Source organism: Schistocerca gregaria, chromosome 3, assembly GCF_023897955.1.
Source record: "Schistocerca gregaria isolate iqSchGreg1 chromosome 3, iqSchGreg1.2, whole genome shotgun sequence".
In the NCBI taxonomy this organism is placed as follows: Eukaryota; Metazoa; Arthropoda; class Insecta; order Orthoptera; family Acrididae; genus Schistocerca; species Schistocerca gregaria.
This window is the reverse complement of record NC_064922.1, coordinates 174765742-174789417: the sequence shown is the minus strand read 5'-3', so window position 1 is coordinate 174789417 and position 23676 is coordinate 174765742. Positions and strand designations below refer to the sequence as shown.

Here is a 23676-nt window from a genome sequence, read left to right as displayed (position 1 = left end):
TTTATGGTCAGCACGTCATGGGGTGCAAAAGGCGTGCTTCTTGTTGGTTACACGCAAAGACTAACAGTACTGGATTAGAAAATAAGAGGAGGAAAAAAATTCCTCATTTATACAAACAGTGTACCTGCTTGCGAACCTATGTTGAAATTGGAAAAACAGGTTTTGAGTATGGAATTTTGGTTCATCTGCCTCGCTTTTCAGGTGTGATGTATTTCTGCTTCCACTTATCCTTTCCTCCAAAGAAATTGTTGCTGGAAAGTGTTTCTGAGTTCAATGAAGAGGTTTTGTCAACTGTAGATGTACTTGGCAAGTGCATTGATCTAATATTGATGTGCATTGCAAAGTAAACTTTCCACCTAGTTGTATACAATATGTTAAGCAGCCAACTGCTTCTTAATTTATTATGAAGTTGTACAAATTTAGGCATGTGTCGTGATGAGAGAAACAAGTAAACTAAGGTCACCAAGGTTCAGGAGTGAAACCTGTTTTTACTTTTATGAGATGGGCCATTGTGTAAAAGTGTAGAATCATCTTGTCTATCAGTGTTTTATTTAATTTCATATTCACTCTGGTATCTGTGTCAAGTGATTAACTGTGTCATAATATATGTTTTTAGGTGTCTGCAGACAGCAATGGCAAGTTAGAAGAGGAATTTACTGTTGCACGACTGTATATTTCGAAAATGAAATCTGAAGTTAAAAATCTGGTTCAGCGCTGTCAAGGACTAGAAACCTATCAGATGGATTGTAACAAAAAGGTAAGTTATTGCATGATAAAATTACGCTACATCCAAACATCAGATTGGTCTAAGGCTTTTTGGAGCCGACCCGATTTATTCTGTTGAATAGTTTAAACACACAAAATTGCCAGGAAAGTTTTGAAATTCAAATTGAAGTTTTTCAGTACTTATGGGCATTTTGCAAGAAATAAGGAGAGTATGTGACAGTTGGTTGGTATTTGAGTCAGTATACAATTTTCTCTTAATTAACTTTTTTTTTAGCTGTGAAAATTTGTTTTGAGATTGGAACATGTGAATCATCAACCACAATAACAGCGGTTTGGAATGGTAACATCAAACAAAAAATAAGAGCCAAGCATTCAGCTGTAGTTGTATCATCTAAAAATGCAGTGGAAACAGACTGGTTATGGGAATTTACTTTAAATTTATTGAGGTTCAGTGAGTGGAACGACAAAAAGAAGTAAATGGAAACTCATGTAGCACTTGGAAATAGTATTTACTTAACACAAATACAAAAGCTTGACTTGTGAATTGGATAAAAATATGTGCCAATTGAATTATTACTCTGTTCTTTTGTTACAGTCTATTGTTGCATTTGTCTTTACGATGATAAATGATTTTGTTCATTTCTCAACATCTTTATCCATTGTAGTGACTAATTAGTGACTTACAGAGGTTGTGCACAGCAATAAGATTGATGGGTTGTTTTGCAATTATAGTGGACACTAACATATTCAGAATATGAATGAAACCAGTTATCATTGTAAAGACATGATAACAGGCTGTAATAAAAATATTAGAAGAGTGTGTGTGTGTGTGTGTGTGTGTGTGTGTGTGTGTGTGTGTGTGTGTGTGTGTGTGTGTGTCAGAGGGGCAGCAGTAACAGACATTGGAAGATGACTAAATTACAAAATCAAAACAGTCAAGAAAGATGATGATGGCAACAACAATGATACCACAAGGGTTGTTGGATAAAGTGAAACTGAAACTTAAGAGCTAGAAAGACCTGACCATATTAAATGTAAGCTCAATAGCAGAGCATGGTTGGTTTGTTGTGTGTACTCATAAGTTGCAACAGTTTAGAATATTTGTGGATAAAGTGTAAAAGTTTCAAATAGTATGTATGTTATGGGGTTAATCTGCATTATTTCTATTCCCCGCAACAGATAACAGAATACGAGAAAGACCTGGCAGAATGTCGTCTGCTTATTTCTCAACATGAAGCGAGGATGAAGACACTGCAGGAGTCGATGCAGGAAGCTGAAAATAAGAAGCGCACTCTTGAAGAAGAAGTTGATGCATTGAGAGAGGAATGTGCAAAAATGAAAGCAGCTGGTAAGTTGCTAAAAATTGGACATTTTTAGGCCCCTTGAGTTAAGAAATAATATTTTCCCTGCCATCATATGTACTTATGCATTCATGTATTGAATTACAGAGCAAATGCATGCAGTATCAAGCAAGGAGAAGGCAGAAGAAAAAGAACAAGCAAACAAAATGAGGGTTGCACTTGAAGCTCAAATGGACCAACTGCGAGATGCTCACCAGAAGCAGGTTGGAACATTGAGAGACGAGATAATGGAAAAGCAGTCGCAAATAAATGAACTCAAGGAGTAAGTGAATACATAAGATCATAATATTTGGCTTATGTTAAATTTGCATAAATGTACTGTAACAATTTGCGCAAATGTACTGTAACAAAGAGGAGGAGGAGGGAGAGTCATTGTATTAAAGGTAAGTGGTATCAAAGGTTACCATAAATGTTACCACAGTACCACTACCTTTTTATTGCTGTGTGTTATAAAGAGTGCTTTTGTGTTTACATTGAATGCTAACAAAATTAGTAAATCGTTACAATACTACCAAAGTGCATTTCCAAAAAAAAAAATCTGTACCTAATATTATATGATCATCATAATTAATTTTCTTCTTTCCATTTACAGCTTAAACCAAAAGTTCACCTTAGCACACCAGCAGATGCAGCAGGACTACGAGAAACTGAAACAAGAAGAGACTGAAAAGAGCCAAAAGCTGCAGGAACTTATGTACGTATCATTGATTTTCTTTTGATGACTGTATGGGAAATAACACATACAGATATGTGGGAGAGTGTCACAGATAGACTGAAGGAACTTAACTGGCAGACCCTTGAAGAGAGATGTAAACTATCCCGAGAAAGTCTATTGAGAAAGTTCAAGAACCGGCTTCAAATAATTGCTCCAGGAATATATTCCTTGCATATCGCTCCCATAGGGATCATGAGGATAAGCTTAGAATAATTACTGTATGCACAGAGGCATTCAGTCAATCATCCTTCCCACACTTCATATGTGAATGGAACAGGAAGAAACCCTTATAATTGGCACAGTGAGACATACCCTCTGCCATACACCTCACTAGGGTATGCAGAGTACGGATGTAGATTAGGTACAGCTGCATCAGTCAAATCAGTAACTGTTGGCTGATGTTGCTTCTGCTTCATTGTGTGGAACATTAAATAATTTTGTTGCATTGTTTTGCTGCTAGTAATATACCCTTGGATGTTTTCTTCATTCATTTATTGTTAATGCTAAATGACCAGTCAGTAGGAAAAACCCTGTGTTTTAAGAAATATGAATGTCTCAACTCTTTATGATCAGCTTGTTTTACAGCATTGTACTGGCTCCCTAAAATCTCTTTTTGTATATGTTTTGATAGGTTCCCGTGGTGTTGGTGAATTGTCCTTAATCATAATCTGTCTATTGTTCTTTCTCTATGAATATTTGTAGTGAAAATTGTGCTCATCTGATTGGATGTAAATGTGTTTCAAAGATGTGTAAAAATGCCTGATAGGTTTTTGGGGCCACTTTTAGCTTGATGAGTTCTTACAAACCAACAGTTCCCTTACCATTCTAGGCTATCATTGTTACAACACTGTAACTGAGAACATGTTGTCCTTCCAGGAAGAAATTTTCACTCTGTAGCGGAGTGTACACTGATATGAAACTTCCTGTTAGATTAAAGTGAAAATTTCATTCTGGAAACACCCCCACACTGTGGCTATGTCCCCACAATATCCTTTCTTCCAGGACTGCTAGTCTTGCAAGTTTTGTAGGAGAGCTTCTATGAAGTCTGGAGGGTAGAAGACAAGGTACTGGGAGAAGTAAGGCTGTGAGGACGGGTCATAAGTCGTGCTTGTGTAGCCCAACTGGTAGAGCACTTGGCCACAAAAGGAAAAGGTCCCGCGTTTGAGTCTCAGTCCGGCACACAGTTTTAATGTGCCAGGAAGTTTCATGTTGTTCTTAATCAACTTGGACACAGTTAATGAATCAGATTACCTGTGTTTAAATCAGTGGGAAGGACAGGACGGAATAACAGTAATAGTACAAAAAGGATAGGCTCCTACTCGCCACATAGAGGAGGCATTGAATTGCAGACATGCACAATGAAAAGACAGCTAAACATTTTAAGATTTTGGCCACAAGGCTTTCTTTGGAATTAGCGTGCGCACACGCACAAGCAGACACTTTCTCAGGCTGCTGTGGCCTAAGTCAGAGGAAGGCCAATTTGCTGAAAGCTTAAATGTTTAGTAGTCTTTCTCATTTTGTCTGTGTGTGACTCATTGCCTTCCCTGTATGGCAAGTAAAAATCTGTCCTTTTCAATATCCATGGTTAGGTATTTGAGCAATAGCATGTAGCATTTAATTATGTGGGAAGCAGTCTCATCATCACAATTATTTGAGAATTAAACTTGTCTTTTTCAGTCTATTAGAACAGTGACTGCAATAGCTTGAAGGTGACAATCCTAATTCTCAGAAGTGTCATAAAACAGTAAACTGTTAAACAACTTCATGTGTAAATTTCATCTGCTTGTCTGTGGTGCCTTGCAGTAATCTGTTGTATAGCTAATCTTCTTAGCAGTTGTTGCAAGTTAAATGATTTTCTCAAATTTGCAGTCTTACGAATGAACGGCGAGAGCAGGCTCGAAAAGATCTTAAAGGTCTTGAGGACACTGTAGCGAAGGAACTGCAGACATTGCATAACCTGAGGAAGTTGTTTGTGCAAGATTTGCAGGCTCGCATCAAGAAGGTAAGATTTAGAAGTGTTACCAGATTTTAGATAAATAGATTTTTTGTTGTTCAAAATCAAATATTTCATAGCAAATAATGTTTGTGTCACTGTGGCAATTACCTCCCCCCAATAAATATTGAATAGTAATAGTTCTTCAAACAAGCAACCAAACAAAATTTATTTTATGACTTAAGTCGTTATTTCAGTTTCACCGAAAAGTATGGTTTCTTGACTCAAATTAACTGGATCGTTCACATTTTCTTTATCCTGCTAGAAATAATTTATTCTGATTTACGAGATATGTCCACAAAGTAAGTTCTGTTTGGTTATATAAAACAAACATGTACAGATATAGAAAAAAGATTTAATGTACAAAAATCTACACCTGTTAAACTACTTTTCTACAGAGCTTCCGAAATTTTGTAGGCACTTTTCATAGCGTGGCACAAGTTTTTGTATGCCTTCTTCATAGAAGGTTGCCGCCTGTGTATTCAACCATGTGGTAACGTGTTCTTTCAGCTCGTTATCATTGTTGAAGTGCTGAACACCAAGGACAGATTTTAGGTGTAAGAAGAGATGAAAGTTGCTAGGAGTGAGATCCAGGCTGTATGGAGGATGATCAAATGTGTCCCAGTGAAATTCCCATAAGAGTTGTTTGGTCACATTCACTGTATGTGGTCGGTTGTTATCGTGGTAAAAAACACCACCTTTTGACAGTAATCCTTGACACTTGTTCTGTATTGTGCAATGCAATTTCTTAATGGTCTCGCAGTAACCATGTGCATTGATTGTTTGGCCTTGTGGCAAGAAATCAATCAGCAAAATGCCTTTTCTGTCCCAAAAAAATCGGTGCACTTTTCAAGGTGTCAAGATTTGCTTAGGCTTAACCTTTGTTGGGGATGAAGTGTGCATCCATTTCATTGATTGACGGTGTTTTTTCCTCCCCAGGGGTGTTTGACAGTACCCAAGTTTAATCCCCCGTGATAACAGAGAAAGAAAACCATTGCCTTCTTCATTGCAGCATGTCAACAACTAAAGTGCACTGCTCATCTGTTGTTTGTTGTGTTGTTGTGTTGTTCAGTAAGAATTTTGGGTACCTAACATGAGCCAAGTTTTCGAAAGTTCAGTTTTGCAGTAACAATTTCATGAATTAATGATCGTGAGATTTGCGAAACTTCCATAGCAAGGGCACTAAGTGTAAACTTACAGTTGTGCTTAATCTTCTCTTCAGTTGTGTGAACCGGTTGGTCAGTAACCATAGATTAGTCTGACCCATCTTCTAACCATTGAATCACTCATAGCATTTTGTCCATAAACCTCACATATTTGCTGATGAATTTCCATTGGTTTAACTTTCTTAGGATTTGGAAAATGAATTGCAGATCTGATTTCACACGCGGCGGCATTTTCAATTACGGCTGACATTATAAAGAAGCACTACAAAGCACACCTAGTCAGCAGCAATCTGAAACTTGCATACATGTCTTCTCCTTGAGTAAGAGTAACTGCCGCACTTACTCGGAACTTCAGTTATAGTAGTGCCGCGGATGGAAATAGAAACAGAACTTACTTTATGGACAACCCTCATATTTTTGCCAGCCATGTTTTGTTCTGTGCTGTTGTAATTGTCTCCATTTAACATACAGAAGTTTTAATGTGACGAATGTGAACAGGTTATAAGAAACTTGTGAACTTCCAGCATCCTGGAATAGCTTTAGTCAGCAACTTCCGTTATCAGTAGAATGAAAAACCTGTGCAAATTGCAGATATTTTATTTTTAATACAATGACTAGTGTCGAGTGAAGACAGATTTTTAAATCAATGTAACAAAGTCAAAAATGGCATTTCCAAAGATGTCAGAAAATGTACATTACACATTCGACTTCATTATGTAGATTTAAAGAAGGGTCTTAGCCCGAAACTAGTCATTGAATTAAAAATAAAATCTTTGAAACTTGTAGTGGTTTTTCATTATATTGAGTTTATTAGAAAGACAGTGACACTAACACGAAAAGAATTAAACTCTGTGACCAAGCACAATGATCAGTGATCTACCGTTCTCATAATACTCCAATAAAATTTAAAGATTTTAACTTAATCAGTCCTGATCCTGTTAATGATTAAAAAAACCATTCCTGTTCACCAATACAGTATATTAACTTTATGCAACAGCAAGCTGATAGAATAACACAGCCTAACAAAGATATATTTTCTGAATTCTGGGATTCTATAAGCTAAGTTTGCTGTTATGTTCTTTGGGAATAAGCTACTTGTTCTGTTATAAAATCATATAATTAGGAATAAAATCTCATAATTATCTTGTAATAGTCTTTCTTACTTACAGATTGATGCTGATCATTCAGAACTATGGGAGGGGTACTGCTCCTTGGGTAGCTTTATACAAACTACTGTGCCCTTTTATTAGTCTATACACCACTGCACCTAAATACTAGCTGAATACACTTTAGTATATTTCTATCACAGTAAGCAATTTTCAAGTATAGAAGAAAGCATAGATTATCGGTTGTGCGCAGAGTATATAATAAATTAGTGTCCTATAGCATTAACTACATACCATATTGCTAGACTTTCCACGTCTTACCTTTAATGGCCGTGTGCTCCTCATGGGTGAATTTTTCATTGCCCTGTTTTACTTTCTCACACAGTCCTTTAACCAGATTTTCTACCAGCCATTGTTAGTGTTATATGTCTCCTTCCCTAGCAGGGAAAGTGTGTCTGCTGTTCCATGAAGTGTCTTTATATGTCTCATGTTTGTGATCACTTGTGGTGCAAATGAAATGTTCTATGATTCATCAGTTATTCCACAATCACTGCTACACAAACCATTACCTGGAACTGTTACTAGCTACAGTATTTGATATTAGTTTTCATCATTTTGCAGCAAGTGAAAATACAGTAAAACCTGACTTTTACACTTTGCAAGGGACTTAAAAAAAAAGCGGGGAAAATGTGGGAAATATTTTCACCTGTAAAAGTTATGTTTAAGATTACCCTCTTGCATTTTTGCACCTATGTACATTTATCTAATAAAGGTTTATTTGATGAAAACCATTGATGTAACTGGAACTGATAACTGTCTGGGAAGCAGAAATGACGGATTTAATTTCATAAATGTTAATTGACGTTTTGGAAAGCCTGCAGTTGTCATTCATTATTGAAATAATGAAACACAGCACCAGTTATGTACTTTTTCATACTTAGCATGACGCATTTTGAGAACTTTTTTCTCGTTGTCAAGTGCTAATATTTACATAAGTATTTCATGTGGTGTATTCATATGTGTTGTTCTGCATCACTTGCACTGTAGTCATCTTTTGAGGCTATCAGGTACTGTGTCCCCTCAGTTATGTAGAAAACCACACATGCAAATTATCACTCACATTGTTTGTGTAAAATCACAAAAAATACATACGTAAATACTGCACTTGACAATGAGGATAGATTCTCTGACGTGTTTCGCTCAGGATGAAAAAATACGCAATTGGTGCTGTTTTTAAACCAAAAACATTGGAGCAGCACAAAGTGAGTGAAGGTGTCAACTAGCACTACAAATGACCAAACAATGAAACCTGCTTAATATGGTTCGACAAAGGTGTCACGAAGATCACAACAATCGCAAAACTGTACTTATGCGGTAGAGACAGTTCGGAAATTGTTGTGATTGGTCACAATATCTTTATTCGACCAAACCTAATTACTCCCATTAGCCTCCACGCCAAGTAGCACTCGGCAGTGGCAGGAGATATGGCATGAATTCTTCCAGCTTTTACAAATTTACCAGTCAAATTCACTGAGTAGAGTGCCCTAGTGTCAAGAAACTTAATAATGTATGTTTGTAAACACTACTTGATGACAAACATCATGCCATTGTCATTTTATGTCAGTTTTTTCTCCACAAACATTTTTTCATGAAGTGTAAATCGCAGGATGATTTTGAATTTCTTGAAGCAAAATCGGGTGCGCATTAACATTGTGGATATAGGAAATTGCACAGGAGTGATAAAAAAATGTCGTAAACGGCGAGAAAATGTTAATTTCTGGAACGTAAAAGTGGGGTTATACTGTAGAAATCTTTGGGCTCATAGGATAAAAGAGAAATTCAGGAAGCTTGCAGTTGGAGAATTATCATCACAAGTGAACTCCTGTCAGATTTAAATACCATTATAGGTGTAAATTGCTTAGGTTTTACAAGCACTGATCAAATTGGGTATGTTTCTGTTTGTCATTGCATATAAGGTTTATGAGTCCATGTTGAGCAACAATGCAAAATATCCAGCCCATCTAATTAGTTCACACATAAATTAAATATATTTGTTCTTTATAAGGTATAGTTTTTGGTGCTGTTTGTTTTTGAGCTACCTGCTGCTGTATATTGTAAATATCCTAGTTGGTTCATGTCACGGTAACAAAGTACGTATGAGAAAAGCCTATAACAATAGGATTCAGAAAATTAATTTCTAAATTTCAGCTTGTAAGAAAATATGTAATGTCATAGTTATCTAACTATGCACCATTATTTGTTCAATCTCATACTATGTAATTCATCTTTCACAATTCATGTTAGCTTGGGTGTTCCTTTGTCAGTGCAAAAGCTTTATACTCATCCTCCTCTTCTCCCACCAAACAGTTTACCGGAGAATCAAATAAGAGGGAATTTCAAAAATGTTAATGTATGGCTGCTCCAAACATTAAATTAGCCATTTTCATGTTATAGATCAAGCAAAGGCATTGCGTGCCTAGCAAAGAATCTGCCAAGTTTTACTTAAGAAGGAAATACTTGTGTGTTCTGACAAACAAAAATAGAAAACTAAATACATTCCAAGACAATTTGTATTATCAACATCAGACAAGGAATAAAAGATAACAGAAAAGGTCCCCAGAACATACTGCAGAAAAATTAGTTCCAAAATGCAAGAGTGTATTTGTAGACACTTTTTCTTTTGCTCTATTATTATTATTATTATTATTATTATTATTATTATTATTATTATTATTATTATTATTATTATTATTATTACTATTATCATCATCATCATCACATTGTGTGCTAGAACAATGAATAATTAAAAATTCTGCGATAAATATTTTGTATAAAATTTGAAAGATAGTTTCAAAAATATGTTTGCATATATACTTACAGCTGTTATGTACATCTGTAAATAAATGGTTAAAAAGTTAGAATATGCTTTTTCATGAAATAATTCAGATTCGTGGTATAGGAATTTGTTTGAAGTTGGCTATCATAGTGACAGGTTTTTTCAAATAATCTTCTGGCATTTTGCTCTATCCTGTAAGTAATTTTGAACCAGGTTATGTGTGCCCCTATGAGGTAATCTGTCTGTGTTTTATCATATATTAGTGTTTTGTGACTAATAAATATTGTTCTTTTCTCTGTAGTCTGCAAATGCTGAAGACAATGAAGATGACGGTGGTTCACTTGCACAGAAACAGAAGATCAGTTTCCTTGAAAACAATCTTGATCAACTTACAAAAGTACATAAGCAGCTTGTGAGGGATAATGCTGATCTGCGGTGTGAACTTCCTAAACTGGAAAAGAGGCTACGTGCTACTATGGAAAGAGTTAAGGTACAGTATATTCATTTTAGTATCTTTCGATTAGGTATTGAGGTAGAATGGGTCCCAAGTGTAGCTCCTCTTCAGTTTATTAGTTTCTTCTCAAGTTCACACAACTTTTGTTTCTTCTTTCAGCCAAGTGTAATCTGTGTACAGATATAATGGGCACCTCACAATTTTCTTTGAGAAGAAACTGTAAAATACTGGAAAATTAATTAAAAGGCAGAATGCTGAAGAAAGAAAAAAATCTTTTTAGTTGAATGATAATTTTTATATTGCTTGTTCCTTATGACGGGAAACTGTTATGTTGAATAAAATTAATACAAACATTGTGGTTCTGTCATTTAGCTTTAATTCATCTGATAGTCTACTAGCCACATCATGTTAAGTAGTTACTTGGAATATTGCGGCTCTTCCTCATATTTACAAAGTAACTGGTTCACTGTCTTCCCTTAAACTCTATGTAATGGAATAACTTTAAGTAAATACAGTCATGCAGGTAAATGAAGTTTGTTTAGAATTTCTTAATTTCAGGTTTTTTAATTGATTAGAAGAGGAGACTGTTTCATTAGCTTCAGTAATTTAGGTAATTTCTGACCACTTAACTGGTATATATTGATAGAGATACAGACCATCAAACATATTAAATAGTTGTTTTTTTTTCCCCCCATTTCAAACCCTCTGACGACTAAATTTCAGCTAACTTTAAACGAAATATTTTGGTTTCAGAATATATGACACGATAGTGTAACAGTATTATGAAAACAGCTTCAGTTGCCAAAGACTGATCTCTGCTTCTTCTGCTGTTTTTTAGAAACATTTTATATTTGTGAAATTTAGGACAACAGATAGTCATCTGCACTAAGGAATTTCATAGATATATTTCTTTCCAGGGACTGTCATCCAGTCTGTTTTCCTCATCAGCTTTCCGTTTATGGGGTTTGAATGACTGTATACCTAAACAATGTTTTCACAAATTTTATAAATCCATGAAGAAAATTATTTGTTATAAAGTATTGTTGCTCAGTGTACTGTAACGACTATGCAGACATTGCAGCTTCACTTAGTAGCTGGTGGGAGTAATCTTAATAAATTAATTACTTGCAGGCACTAGAATCTGCACTGAAGGATGCTAAGGAAGGTGCTATGAAGGACCGCAAGAGGTACCAGTATGAGGTTGACCGTATAAAGGAAGCCGTTCGTCAGAAGAACTTGGCAAGACGCGGACCCAGTGCCCAGATTGGTATGTCTCGTTTGAATGTTCATATAACTTGGTTGGTGCATAACTGGTGGAAATAAAAATGGAAGCTAAATGATAAATTATGTAGACCATAATTGATTTCTTGTGACTGTTTCCATTGGTGTTAGGAACACACATGACAGTTTCACTCACTCTGATTTCTTACTTAATTTTTCATTTGTCGTGTCATTTTATCAGATCTTACATTTTCACCCACTGATGTAGAAAATGCCGCACAGGCTTGTTGGATTATACGATGCCATCTACTTTCTTTACTCATGGGTTGTATCAAGCCTTTCCTTAACTTTGTGTTTAGAAAGTTAATACTCCGTGTTGTGCTATATGAGCAACCCATTGGAGGGCATTAAAAACAAAGTAAATGGTGTTCAGTGTTTAAGAACAAAAATATGAATATGTTCCACAAAATACAAACACTTGCATCTTCTGTAGTGCGCTCGATTCTTTATGCATTTGTTCATTTTTGAAGAATAAATAAAATATTAAGAGCATTGTTATATCAACACACTCACGTTAAAGGAATGTACCTGTAGCAGTATAACTACTTGTATTTATAAGAAATGTGAGGAAATTTATTTTCAGATTAATTAATCCTGAACAGTGGTTCTTTTGAAAGCATTTAAATTCACTGTAGAACTTATTAATTTTTTTGTTCCTGTGTGGTAATATAGAATATTTCCATTATTACAGCAAAACCAATTCGTGCTGGTCAGCATCATACACATCTTAGTGGTAACCCAGCTGCTATTCGAGGAGGCGGTGTTGTACAGGGTTCACCACTTACAAGACTCATTAATGACGATGAGATGCGCAAGAAGAAAGCAGTTATGGCTGGTGGCTACAGAGGTGAGTATTTGACGTTCTGTTCTTTCCCCTCCTTTGCCACCCGTCCAATCCTTTCATCATCCTCTTCCGCCTCCCTCTCCCCATCCCTACCACTTTCTCTCTTGTTCAGCAGAGCAGCATCTGTGTGAGGTGGAAACTTTTCTTCACTCAGAAGTCACAGAAACTTTTATTCACTCGGAAGTCCCAGGACGACATATCTTGATGTGGAACACATTATGTAAACTGCAGACGTGCCTAACAGAGACGGATATATCGATGCAGTTAGACCTTGAAAAACAATTTTGATAACACAAAATCAGATGTTTTAAAGTGGTCAGTAAAATGGTGTGCATCATGTACATAGTAATCATTGCAGGTTAATATAAAGTGTTAAGGGTTTTGATTTTATACTTACAAACATACTGCAGTAAGTACATAATATTTGGTGCTCTGAGACATTGTTAATTTCCTAATGAGGCTCTTGGAGTGTCACTACATAAATTAGAAGCAAAAGTAACAGCTCATCAATTAGTTGAGGTGTTGAGTTCTCAAAAGACAAATGGACAAAACTGAAAATTTAGGATGACCTGAGAACTACCATTTTCAATGCACACGTGTGCACCCGTACAACACACACACACACACACACACACACACACACACACACACTTCGCTATATTGTGTTGGCTGAATATACTGTGCTGGCAACACAGTTTTGCCAGAAAGAAAAAAGGAGTCGAGGAGAGAGTAGGTTGGAGAAGAGTGGCTGGGTGGGAGGCAAAAAGTATGAGAGATGGGAATGTGGGTGAGAAAGGCAGTAGATGCTCAGAATTGGAATGCAACATGGGCATCAGTCATGGTAATGACTCTGAGGAGTGAGTTGGGAAGGGGTAACAAAACAGAGGAAGGGGAGATCGCAGGGAAAATGCTGTGGTTGCAGGGTGAGTGAAGTTAATTTCCTTTGGGAGGGTTGAGGTGAGTGTGGAGCAGGGAGCTAGTTGCAACTGGGGCCACAAAGGTTATGGGAACAAAAGATGTGTTGCAAGGACAACTCCCAGATACATAGTTAAGTGAAGCTGTTGTTGAGAAGGAGCACCCATATGGCACAGGCTATGAAGCAGCATTGTAATTGAGTATGTTGTATTAAACAGAATGTTCTGCCACTGGATGGTCAGCTCTGTGGTCTTGCCCAAAGTTCTTGGCAATGGCCATTCACCAGATAGATAGCTGGTAAGACCACAACAAGCAATAAAGGAAACAAAAGAAAAGTTTGGAGTAGGTATTAAAATCCATGGAGAAGAAATAAAAACTTTGATGTTCGCCGATGACATTGTAATTCTATCAGAGACAGCAAAGGACTTGGGAGAGCAGTTGAACGGAATGGACAGTGTATTGAAAGGAGGGTATAAGATGAACATCAACAACAGCAAAATGAGGATAAGGGAGTGTAGTCGAATTAAGTCAGGTGATGCTGAGGGAATTAGATTAGGAAATGAGATACTTAAAGTAGTAAAGGAGTTTTGCTGTTTGGGAGCAAAACAACTGATGGTGGTCAAAGTAGAGAGGATATCAAATGTAGACTGGCAATGGCAAGGAAAGCGTTTCTGAAGAAGAGAAATTTGTTAACATCGAGTATAGATTTAAATGTCAGGAAGTCGTTTTTGAAAGTATTTGTATGGAGTGTAGTCATGTATGGAAGTGAAACATGGACGAAAAATAGTTTAGACAAGAAGAGAATAGAAGCTTTTGAAATGTGGTGCTACAGAAGAATGCTGAAGATTGGATGGGTAGATCACATAACTAATGAGGAAGTATTGAACAGAATTCGGGAGAAGAAGAGTTTGTGGCACAACTTGACTAGAAGAAGGGATTGGTTTGTAGGACATGTTCTGAGGCATCAAGGGATCACCAATTTAGTACTGGAGGGCAGTGTGGAGCGTAAAAATCGTAGAAGGAAACCAAGAGATGAATACACTAAGCAGATTCAGAAGGATGTAGGTTGCAGTAGGTACTGGGAGATGAAGAAGCTAGCACAGGATAGAGTAGCATGGAGAGCTGCAGCAAACCAGTCTCAGGACAACAACAAGAGCACAGTTAGAGGTCATAAATCATTTGCACATTAATATGATGATAACCTGATTTGAAATGCACATAATATAATTTATTTTATGTCAGACTAATTTTACAGATGTATTGTTAAAAGTATTTATTTGAATGATGAATTAAAATGAATGAGATGTTGCTGTTTCTACATTAAATTATCTTCCATTGCAATATCATTTTGTCTAAAGTGAAATTGTGATAATGACATACAATTCAACTGTAAATGGCTTGTCAAATTATGCAGAATGATACTGATGTGTGCCTTTGGTAGTCATAAGTTTTTAATATTTGCTATCAACAGATTAGGTTTATTTTTTTGCATAGTCATTTCATGCCACATATCTTTAGGTAATATTTATAAAATTTTAAGAGCCAGTACTTCTCTCCAGGAAGCAGAAATTTCAGTGCTGCCATTACACAGCTGCTAGCGTGAGGAACTGCACCTCCTATGTATTTACTATGTGGTACATCTATGTAGGCTTGAATAATGAGAATATTGAAAAGGACAGTTGCTACTCACCATATATTGGAGATGCTGAGTCGCAGATAGGCTCAACTAGAAGACTGCCAGACAAAGTTTTTGGGCAAGCAGGCCCTGTGATGCTAGCAGACAATGCCAAAGTGGCTGATCTGCTGATAGGTTTAGCCCGCAAAGGTGGTTGCTATTCATCCCTTCATGGTAGGGCTTTTTGGTGTCATTGACCGTCTGAGAGGTTGGTGGGGCATCCCTCCCCTTCTGCCCCCCACCCCCTCAAGGACCCTTGGCAGCCCTTGCTTGGTGGCAGAGCCTGGCCTCTACCCTTTCCACCTCTCTACAAGGGTTGTTTGAAACATTCTCGGAATGGAATAAAAAAATAACTTGCATCACTGAAACTTTATTTTCCAATATAATCATCTTATAGATAAATGCACTTCGTCCAACGATATTCCGGTGCCTTGACTCCATTGTGAAAATGAGTTTCCTCCTGGCCTGTTTCATTTCTAATTCTTCAGGTAAACTGTGATGTATGCTTTCACATGACATCTGGCAAGCATGAGCAGTTTGACGCACTTTTTAATTGGCACTCCTCCGTGATTATTTTGGGGACTTTCGCAATGATTTCTGGAGTAGTGACACATCTTGGCCTACCACTGTGCGGATCATCACCTAAGCTCTCCCAACCATTTGTCATTTGTCCACTTGCAAACAGTTGAATATGAAGGAGCTTCATACCTTTCTTTATGAAGTATGTAATCACTAGAAAGAGATTTTCACTCTGCAGTGGAGTGTGCGCTGATATGAAACTTCCTGGCAGATTAAAACTGTGTGTCTGACTGAGACTCGAACACGGGACCTGTACCTTTCGCAGGCAAGTGCTCTACCAACTCAACTACCCATGCACGACTCACGACCCATCCTCACAGCTTCAATTCTGCCAGTACCTTGACTGCTACCTTCCAAACTGCACAGAAGCTTAGCAGAAGAGCTTCTATGAAGTTTGGAAGCTAGGAGACGAGTTACTGGCAGAATTGAAGTTGTGAGGACGGGTCGTGCTTGGGTAGCTCAGTTCGTAGACATCTTGCCCGCGAAAGGCAAAGGTCCCAAATTAGAGTCTCGGTCCAACACACTACTTAATCACTACTCAATTCCCCCCCCCCCCCCCCCTCCCCCCCGCCCTCCCCTTCCCATCTTCGCAAATCACTACACGGGAACAGCAACAGAGCCACATCACTGCCACAGCTCTCTTCCAAGAGGACTGATGTGGCACATGTTTACAGGCAACAGTCCAATGAATATTAGGTGAGCAACTTGTTGCGCTAGCACTGTCCTCTCGTGATGATTCCAAGAGCTTTTCAAACCACCCTCATATTCTCTCTATTCTTATTCATTTCTTGGTTTTAATGCCTTGTCTTGAATGATCTTTTAATGACTTGTCTGTGCTGTCTTTTTCTGGGTTTTTATCTCAGTTTTTTTATTATTTTAATGTAAATAAAATAGAAAGAAACTTCCACATGGGAAAAATATATTAAAAACAAGGATTCCAAGACTTACCAAGCGGGAAAGCGCCGGCAGACAGGCACATGAATAAAACACACACACACACACAGAATTACTAGCTTTCGCAACCGATGGTTGCTTCTTCAGGAAGGAGAGGGAAAGACGAAAGGATGTGGGTTTTAAGGGAGAGGGTAAGGAGTCATTCCAATCCCGGGAGCGGAAAGACTTCCCTTAGGGGAAAAAAAGGACAGGTGTACACTCGCGCGCGCGCACACACACACACACACACACACACACACACACACACACATCCATCTGCACATACACAGACACAAGTAGACATATTTAAAGGCAAAGACTCTTTGCCTTTAAATATGTCTACTTGTGTCTGTATATGAAAAACAAAGATTCCAAGACTTACCAAGCGGGAAAGCGCCGGCAGACAGGCACATGAACAAAACACACAAACACACACACAGAATTACGAGCTTTCGCAACTGGCAGTTGCTTCGTCAGGAAAGAGGGAAGGAGAGGGAAAAATGAAAGGATGTGGGTTTTAAGGGAGAGGGTAAGGAGTCATTCCAATCCCGGGAGCGGAAAGACTTCCCTTAGGGGAAAAAAAGGACAGGTGTACACTCGCGCGCACACACACACACACACATCCATCCGCACATACACATACGCATATATGTGCGGATGGATGTGTGTGTGTGTGTGTGTGTGTGTGTGTGTGTGTGTGTGCGCGTGTGTGTGTGCGTGCGTGCGTGTGTGCGAGTTTACACCTGTCCTTTTTTTCCCCTAAGGGAAGTCTTTCCACTCCCGGGATTGGAATGACTCCTTACCCTCTCCCTTAAAACCCACATCCTTTCGTCTTTCCCTCTCCTTCCTGAAGAAGCAACCATCGGTTGCGAAAGCTGTGTGTTTTATTCATGTGCCTGTCTGCCGGCACTTTTCCGCTTGGTAAGTCTTGGAATCCTTGTTTTTAATATATTTTTATTATTTTAGTTACACTTAGGATTTCCAAGCTTTGTCTTTTGCCTCCTTCCTGCGATAACCACTACTGGTGTACCACACACACACACACACACACACACACACACACACACACACACACACACACACGAGACCATAGTCTCTGACTGTCATGGCCGGAGACTGTGGTCGTGTGTGTGTGTGTGTGTGTGTGTGTGTGTGTGTGTGTGTGTGTGAGAGAGAGAGAGAGAGAGAGAGAGAGAGAGAGAGAGAGAGAGAGAGTGTTGCACTTGCGCACTTGCTTGCGTGTGTGTTGTCTATTCTGGAGGAGGACTAGTTGGCCAAAAGCTTTATTTGACAGTCTTTGAGTTGTGCCCATCTGCGACTCAACATCTTTCCTTTATATGTAGGTTTAAACCTGTTTTAGTTCCTGTGGACAGCACCACATATCTGACAAGAACACTGCATGAGGCCATTTTAATTGACGAGGCGTGGTTTGCTGTGTATTTAACATCTTCTGTATCAGACACTGCACAATGTTTCTCAAATTCTGTCCATGATGGTTTCCTGCTGGGGCATGTGTACACGTGATGTCCATGTGCTTAACACCATATTTTGCCAACAAATGTGAAGATGCCTTGCATAAGGCAAAACACGTCAGTGGAGGATAAATAAAATAAAAATCCAGTTTTGCAACTAAAGCTCTTTGTTCTTTCATACTTTTCTATGTGTGTATCAGCAGTAGTGAAAATTTGCTGTCTATGGAAGTACTGGCCAGTAGTTCTGTCCCATTCTTTCATGTAATATTCTAGTGTTTTCATATATTTTACTGTTTTGTAAGTATTTTCTTTAATTTGTTCCAGAAATGAATGAGAGCTGAACAGCTAATCATTGTGGTGCTGTAGAAGAAAATTAGGATTTAATTAATTCCTGACATGACTCAATAATATTAATGGACAGTATCAATCACCGAAATATGTAATACGCAAATGTTGTAACAAGTAACCAGTACTTCTTTAATTCTTCGGTGCTTATATAAGAGAAGAGGTCATCAGCATTTTATTTCTTTGTTCACCAGTTTCATTGATGAGCATAAATCGGTTCACGTTGTACATTTGTTTTGTTATTCATGATGCTGCAAGAATCAAAGCAGCAAGTTGGCTGTAAGCAAATCATGAAACACATTGTTCCTGGTGCATAGGTTGCTGGTGTTCTGGTTTCATTGGTGTACAACATGAACTAATGCTGTACTGTGCAGTATAAATGGGAAAGTATTAGCAAAATGACATTCTTTTTTTAAAAAAAAATTGGTTGGTTAGTATTTCTGTAATATTTATGCAGTGTCAATTTACAGCTATGCTTTTTTGTGGCTTTTGTGCAACCAAAGAGTAGGGAAAAGAACTGTAATGGGGTTGTGTGCAAATTTGAAGTGGGAATGTTTGCACTACAGCTGTAGAAGACTATAAAAATATCTTGCCATGTATATTATGCTGCATTTTATTTAATGCAATACGTCACCCAAGTGATCCATCAATTCTTTCCTTTGTGACGAGGATGTGCCTATAGATTTTATATGCAAACATGTAAATAGTGATATTTTAAATCTCTTGAAGCCACAGTTTTCAGCTGATTGTAATATGCTTCATGGAGTTTCAAAAACTAATTTAACATTTACACATTCCTCATTATGAAAGCTGTCAGTTTGAAGATAAAGACAAAAGTTCCAAACTAGTCAGTATCCATAAAATTAAAAGTGCATTTAAAATGTGACTTCAGCTTGTTCTTTGTCATAGCTGTAATTATTAAAACTCGTATGATTAACATGGTTTTGTTTTTAATGCAGTGGCCACACTGTTTGAGATTCTTGGCATTTGTGCATTTGTCGTTAGTGCTGACAGCCCCACTTCATTTTATATTCCTGTACTACCAAGTTCTTTAAGTGTTAGGAGAGGGCAGTTGTGTAATAAAAGATGTTTCCATTTTGTTCCTGGCTTTTTTACACAGAAAAAAGCGAATTAATTCATTAACTGTAGGTGTAATTTTAGATCAGTATAGCAGCCACACAGCAATACTATTCTCAGTAGATGATGCAGTCATCTGCTTTTTTTTTCCCAGCTACGCAAAAATTTATTATTGCTACTTCTTAGAAAAACATTAAGTATAGGGATGGATTGAAATTCCACAAGCCTCACTTTGGTTCAGCATGGCATTCATAAGAATGTTCAAGTAAGCTGCAGAGAACTGTTTATTAGCTCCCATTTGTGGGTAGCAGGCTACATCTGGAACAGAAGGCTGGCTTAGATGTATGCTAAGCTTTGATAAGCACTTCTGTAAGGGCTAAGTTGTGACTGGGGATAGGTATTGTGGAATGCAATATGTTGTGCAGCTAAAGTTTGTTTGTGTTACTGTGCATCTGTCTCCTGGTTTGGGCCAATAGTACTATCTTTTTATTATGTCCCTCACAGAAGTGTACCTAAAAGCTTTTGCAGCAGTTTTGGAGATATAAGCCATTCAGTAATTCACCAGTTTCTCATAGGTTTGAACTCCAGAAATATTTCCTTTGTATGTACATTCCAGCTGTGAGAAAAACATCTTAAGCCAGTGCCACGCGCATAATTTGTAGTACACTATTGGATGAACAAAACTTAGAGATATGTTTGTGAATGCGCACTTCTGTTTCTAGGTCTATCAAAACACCATTGCTGTAAATTTTTGACAAACATAACTTTATTTTATTCAGTACTGTTATAAGATTATACAAAATAGTATTTATTTATGATTTGGTAATATATTTATTTAAAGTGTTTTTTTCCTTCAGAGTGTTATTTATCAGACTAATTGTTATTTATTATTCTGAGCAGCTTTGGACTTAATTTCTGACACAATTTCATATATGCAGTTAAAAATTAGAATTAATTTCTTGTTGTATATTTCAGAAAAGTGATCTCAGTAATGGCCAACATTACTATCTTTGAGGTAAACCAGTATACTGTTCTCAAGTATTGTAATGTTATGTTTAAGAAGTATATTGGAGTTGTCATAATCACACTGTTGTATCTGCAGAGTCCATGGAATCTATCAAACTTTTTAGACCATTCCCCTTTAATCATCCTTTACAAGGTATATAACAGATACCATCATCAGACAGTTGTCATTATCTGAAATTTTCACGTTTAGGAATTCAGTTAATACTGTCTAAAATAAGCTATTTCAAGCAACAGGCCATGAGGAAATTGTTAATTTTTTGTCATATTTATTTTCATTTGTAGTGATTTCCTCAATGATGGGTTGTTTGAAACTTTTTAACAGAAGGAAACAAATTTCATGTGTCAGTCAGTTTATATTTGGAATATTTGAGATCACATGTTACTGAAATGCTTAGGATTAAATTTAGTCAGTGAGCTAATTTCATTCAGTCAAGAAAGACCTGTTGTTTATGACAGGTCTTGTTAAACATAATTAATATGGAGATATTCTTAAAAAGGTCTAGTCTTGTGAGCGAACAACTATTAAGGAAATCATCAGCATCCATTTTCATCAATTGTTACAAGCTGCATTGCTGCTGGTACATTAATAAGGCCCATTGGAGCAGATGATGAAATCTTCCCATTTTTAATTAGATGTTTTAATGACCCACTAGTTGGTTGTGCTGTTGGTGTGCATACAGCTATGCAATATTTTGGTTTGTGTTAGTATTTTAGGTAATTACATCAAAGTCTACATACTATCTTCACAACTGGGTTGTGGGATACATTACATTGCAATACTTTAGCTATGAGGTATTAGTGATTATTGTGCTTTATTTATGTTATTAGTGTAATCTCTTATAGTTTGTGATATGTTCTTAATTTATTGTGCAAATAACCTTTCTTGGTTGTCCCGGGGAAGGATTTACTGTATATAAACCCTATGATCTTGAAGCTGTATCTTTGTTGAGAACCATCCGGTGTGCTTTATGCAGAATGTTATGCAATACATTTTTTATTTTCTAAAAAGAAATGTATGGCTGAGTTGTGCTGTAATTTTCTGATGCGTTTTTACATGGAATGCGTGATGTATATCTACAAATACATCATTGATTTATATATATTTTGTTTGATCAGATGTAAAAGAAATTGTTTATGCATTGAAGACTTACAGGTGTCTTAATATAAAATGCACGATGAAATTCGAAATCGTTTTATTAATTTATTATTGAGAAGTTGACATATTGCTGCATGTGTGACCCGTGGAATTATTTATGAGCTGGAATGTGTAAATGGTAAATGTTTAACTGTGCTGTTTGTGTGATTTATTTGTACTGAGAACCTGCAATAAGCTTTACTACTCATGGCATCGTTTATTATTTAGGACGCACATTGTGCTTCCATTACACAACATACACATGTGCAGGGTTGCCAACAAAATTGTGCACTGTTTTTAATGGAATGTAAAGAAGATTTCAATTCAAAAATATTGTTTTCACTTGAAACTGATAAATTATGTCCATTAAATCTAAAGCTTCACTGTAATGTTATAAGTTAGTGCATTTCAAAAATAAATGTGTAGTGATCAAGAAATGTGCAATTTAAGTTGACTAAATATATGGATTTAGTAAAAATTAATATCTTGTCAGTCTGTGGCTGACTTGCTGACTGTGTTTCAACAGAAACATTATAACTGGCTTAATTGGTACTTAGATTTTTAAAAAGACTCCTGCATTAACTTGTGACTTCTGTTTATTGCTTCCCCTTTTCAAATGATTTGTAATTTTAATAAAATGTATTTTTGCCATTAATTTGTGTAAAAAAAATGTATCAGTGGAACTTTTTATTAAAAAAAAAGGAAATTATGACCATTGCATTGTTGATATGGTGTGAACTTCATTTGTGTACTGTAAGACCTCAAAAAAGAGGTGAGAAAAATATTCATTTAGAGCAACAGATCAAAGCACAATTCATTTCCCTTGTATTTTGCTCTTCTCCCTCAAATTTTGAAACCGAAGGCAATTAATTTGGCTTTAATTGCACAAGATATTGGTTATTCACGTATTGGCATCACAGGGGTCCATATGAATCTGTTATCCACAGAACGAGAGCTATTAAATAAGACAGTATCGTTATTGAAAATTCAGTATCGCGTAATTGACTGTGCCGATACTGTATTTTTTGATAAGTGCTGTCATTGGTGTCCATTACTGTGAGCTGGGACATTTTCAGTCCAAGGGGGAAATACACCAAAGGAAAGTGGTTATAGTAAACACAACAGTCTAAAGGCAGATCAGAACACAGCTTGCACACACACACACACACACACACACACACACACACACACACACACACACACCTCTTTTTGTATGTGCCACTAGCATTAGAATTTTTGTCTAAGCTTTCACTGATCTCTACAGAAGATAGGCTTTGTGTTTGATCTGAAAGTTTTGTTTGTGTTGGGCATTCATATTGTTTACAGAAACACAGATTCTGAACTTCACTCATAGTTTATCCTGGTGACTGTGCAACATTAATTCTGGATTCAACCGAAGTACATTGACTCTCATAGCTCGAGTGCCCTCTGTTGGCTGACATGAGTCATGGACCACGACCTTACATCCTGGAAGGTTTACCAGAAGATGTGACACGAGTCTGCCTTGGATTTTGAACATTCACTGTATAAATTATTATTCACTAATAGACCACCTTATGACTACTGTCCGAAGCACTTTCTCAGTCAAGCATTTTGCATATATCACATTTAATATATCTTAGCAATGTAACACCATGCCACTCTGGCTTTAAGTGTGTGTGGTACTCAAGCTACATCTCACCCAACGGATGTTTGCTAGGGATTCGTCTAGTTTGCTTCATGGTCCATGTAATTACTAAAGCAAAAACTCGCACCACTATTGCAATAAAATAAATCAATCAGTGGGTAGATAAAGAATAAACAAATAAATCTTAGGATGTACTGCAAGCTACAGTAACTTTATAAGAAATGTGTTGCTACATGTGACTGGCAGCAGTTAGAAAATTAGGAAATTATTAAATTATTTGTATAATATTCTAGATAACACACAAGGAAAAAATTAAAAGCAGCTTTGTAAATGAAGGGAAAGTTTATATATATTAAAAACAAAGATTCCAAGACTTACCAAGCAGGAAAGTGCCGGCAGACAGGCACATG

The 23676-nt window shown here is 37.0% G+C and overlaps 1 protein-coding gene across 1 annotated transcript in view; it reads left to right on the top strand.

Annotated features, from left to right (window-relative positions):
- LOC126353836 (kinesin heavy chain) overlaps nucleotides 1-22351 on the top strand; it is a 76956-nt gene extending 54605 nt beyond the window's left edge. Inside the window, exons 11-19 of the mRNA XM_050002971.1 lie at nucleotides 617-757; nucleotides 1906-2074; nucleotides 2175-2349; nucleotides 2680-2781; nucleotides 4672-4804; nucleotides 10205-10393; nucleotides 11489-11624; nucleotides 12330-12485; nucleotides 18381-22351. Of these exons, the coding sequence (XP_049858928.1) occupies nucleotides 617-757; nucleotides 1906-2074; nucleotides 2175-2349; nucleotides 2680-2781; nucleotides 4672-4804; nucleotides 10205-10393; nucleotides 11489-11624; nucleotides 12330-12485; nucleotides 18381-18397 (1218 nt within the window). The 3' untranslated portion in view covers nucleotides 18398-22351. The remainder of the gene's footprint in view (nucleotides 1-616; nucleotides 758-1905; nucleotides 2075-2174; nucleotides 2350-2679; nucleotides 2782-4671; nucleotides 4805-10204; nucleotides 10394-11488; nucleotides 11625-12329; nucleotides 12486-18380) is intronic.
- The last annotated feature ends 1325 nt before the right edge of the window (nucleotides 22352-23676 follow it).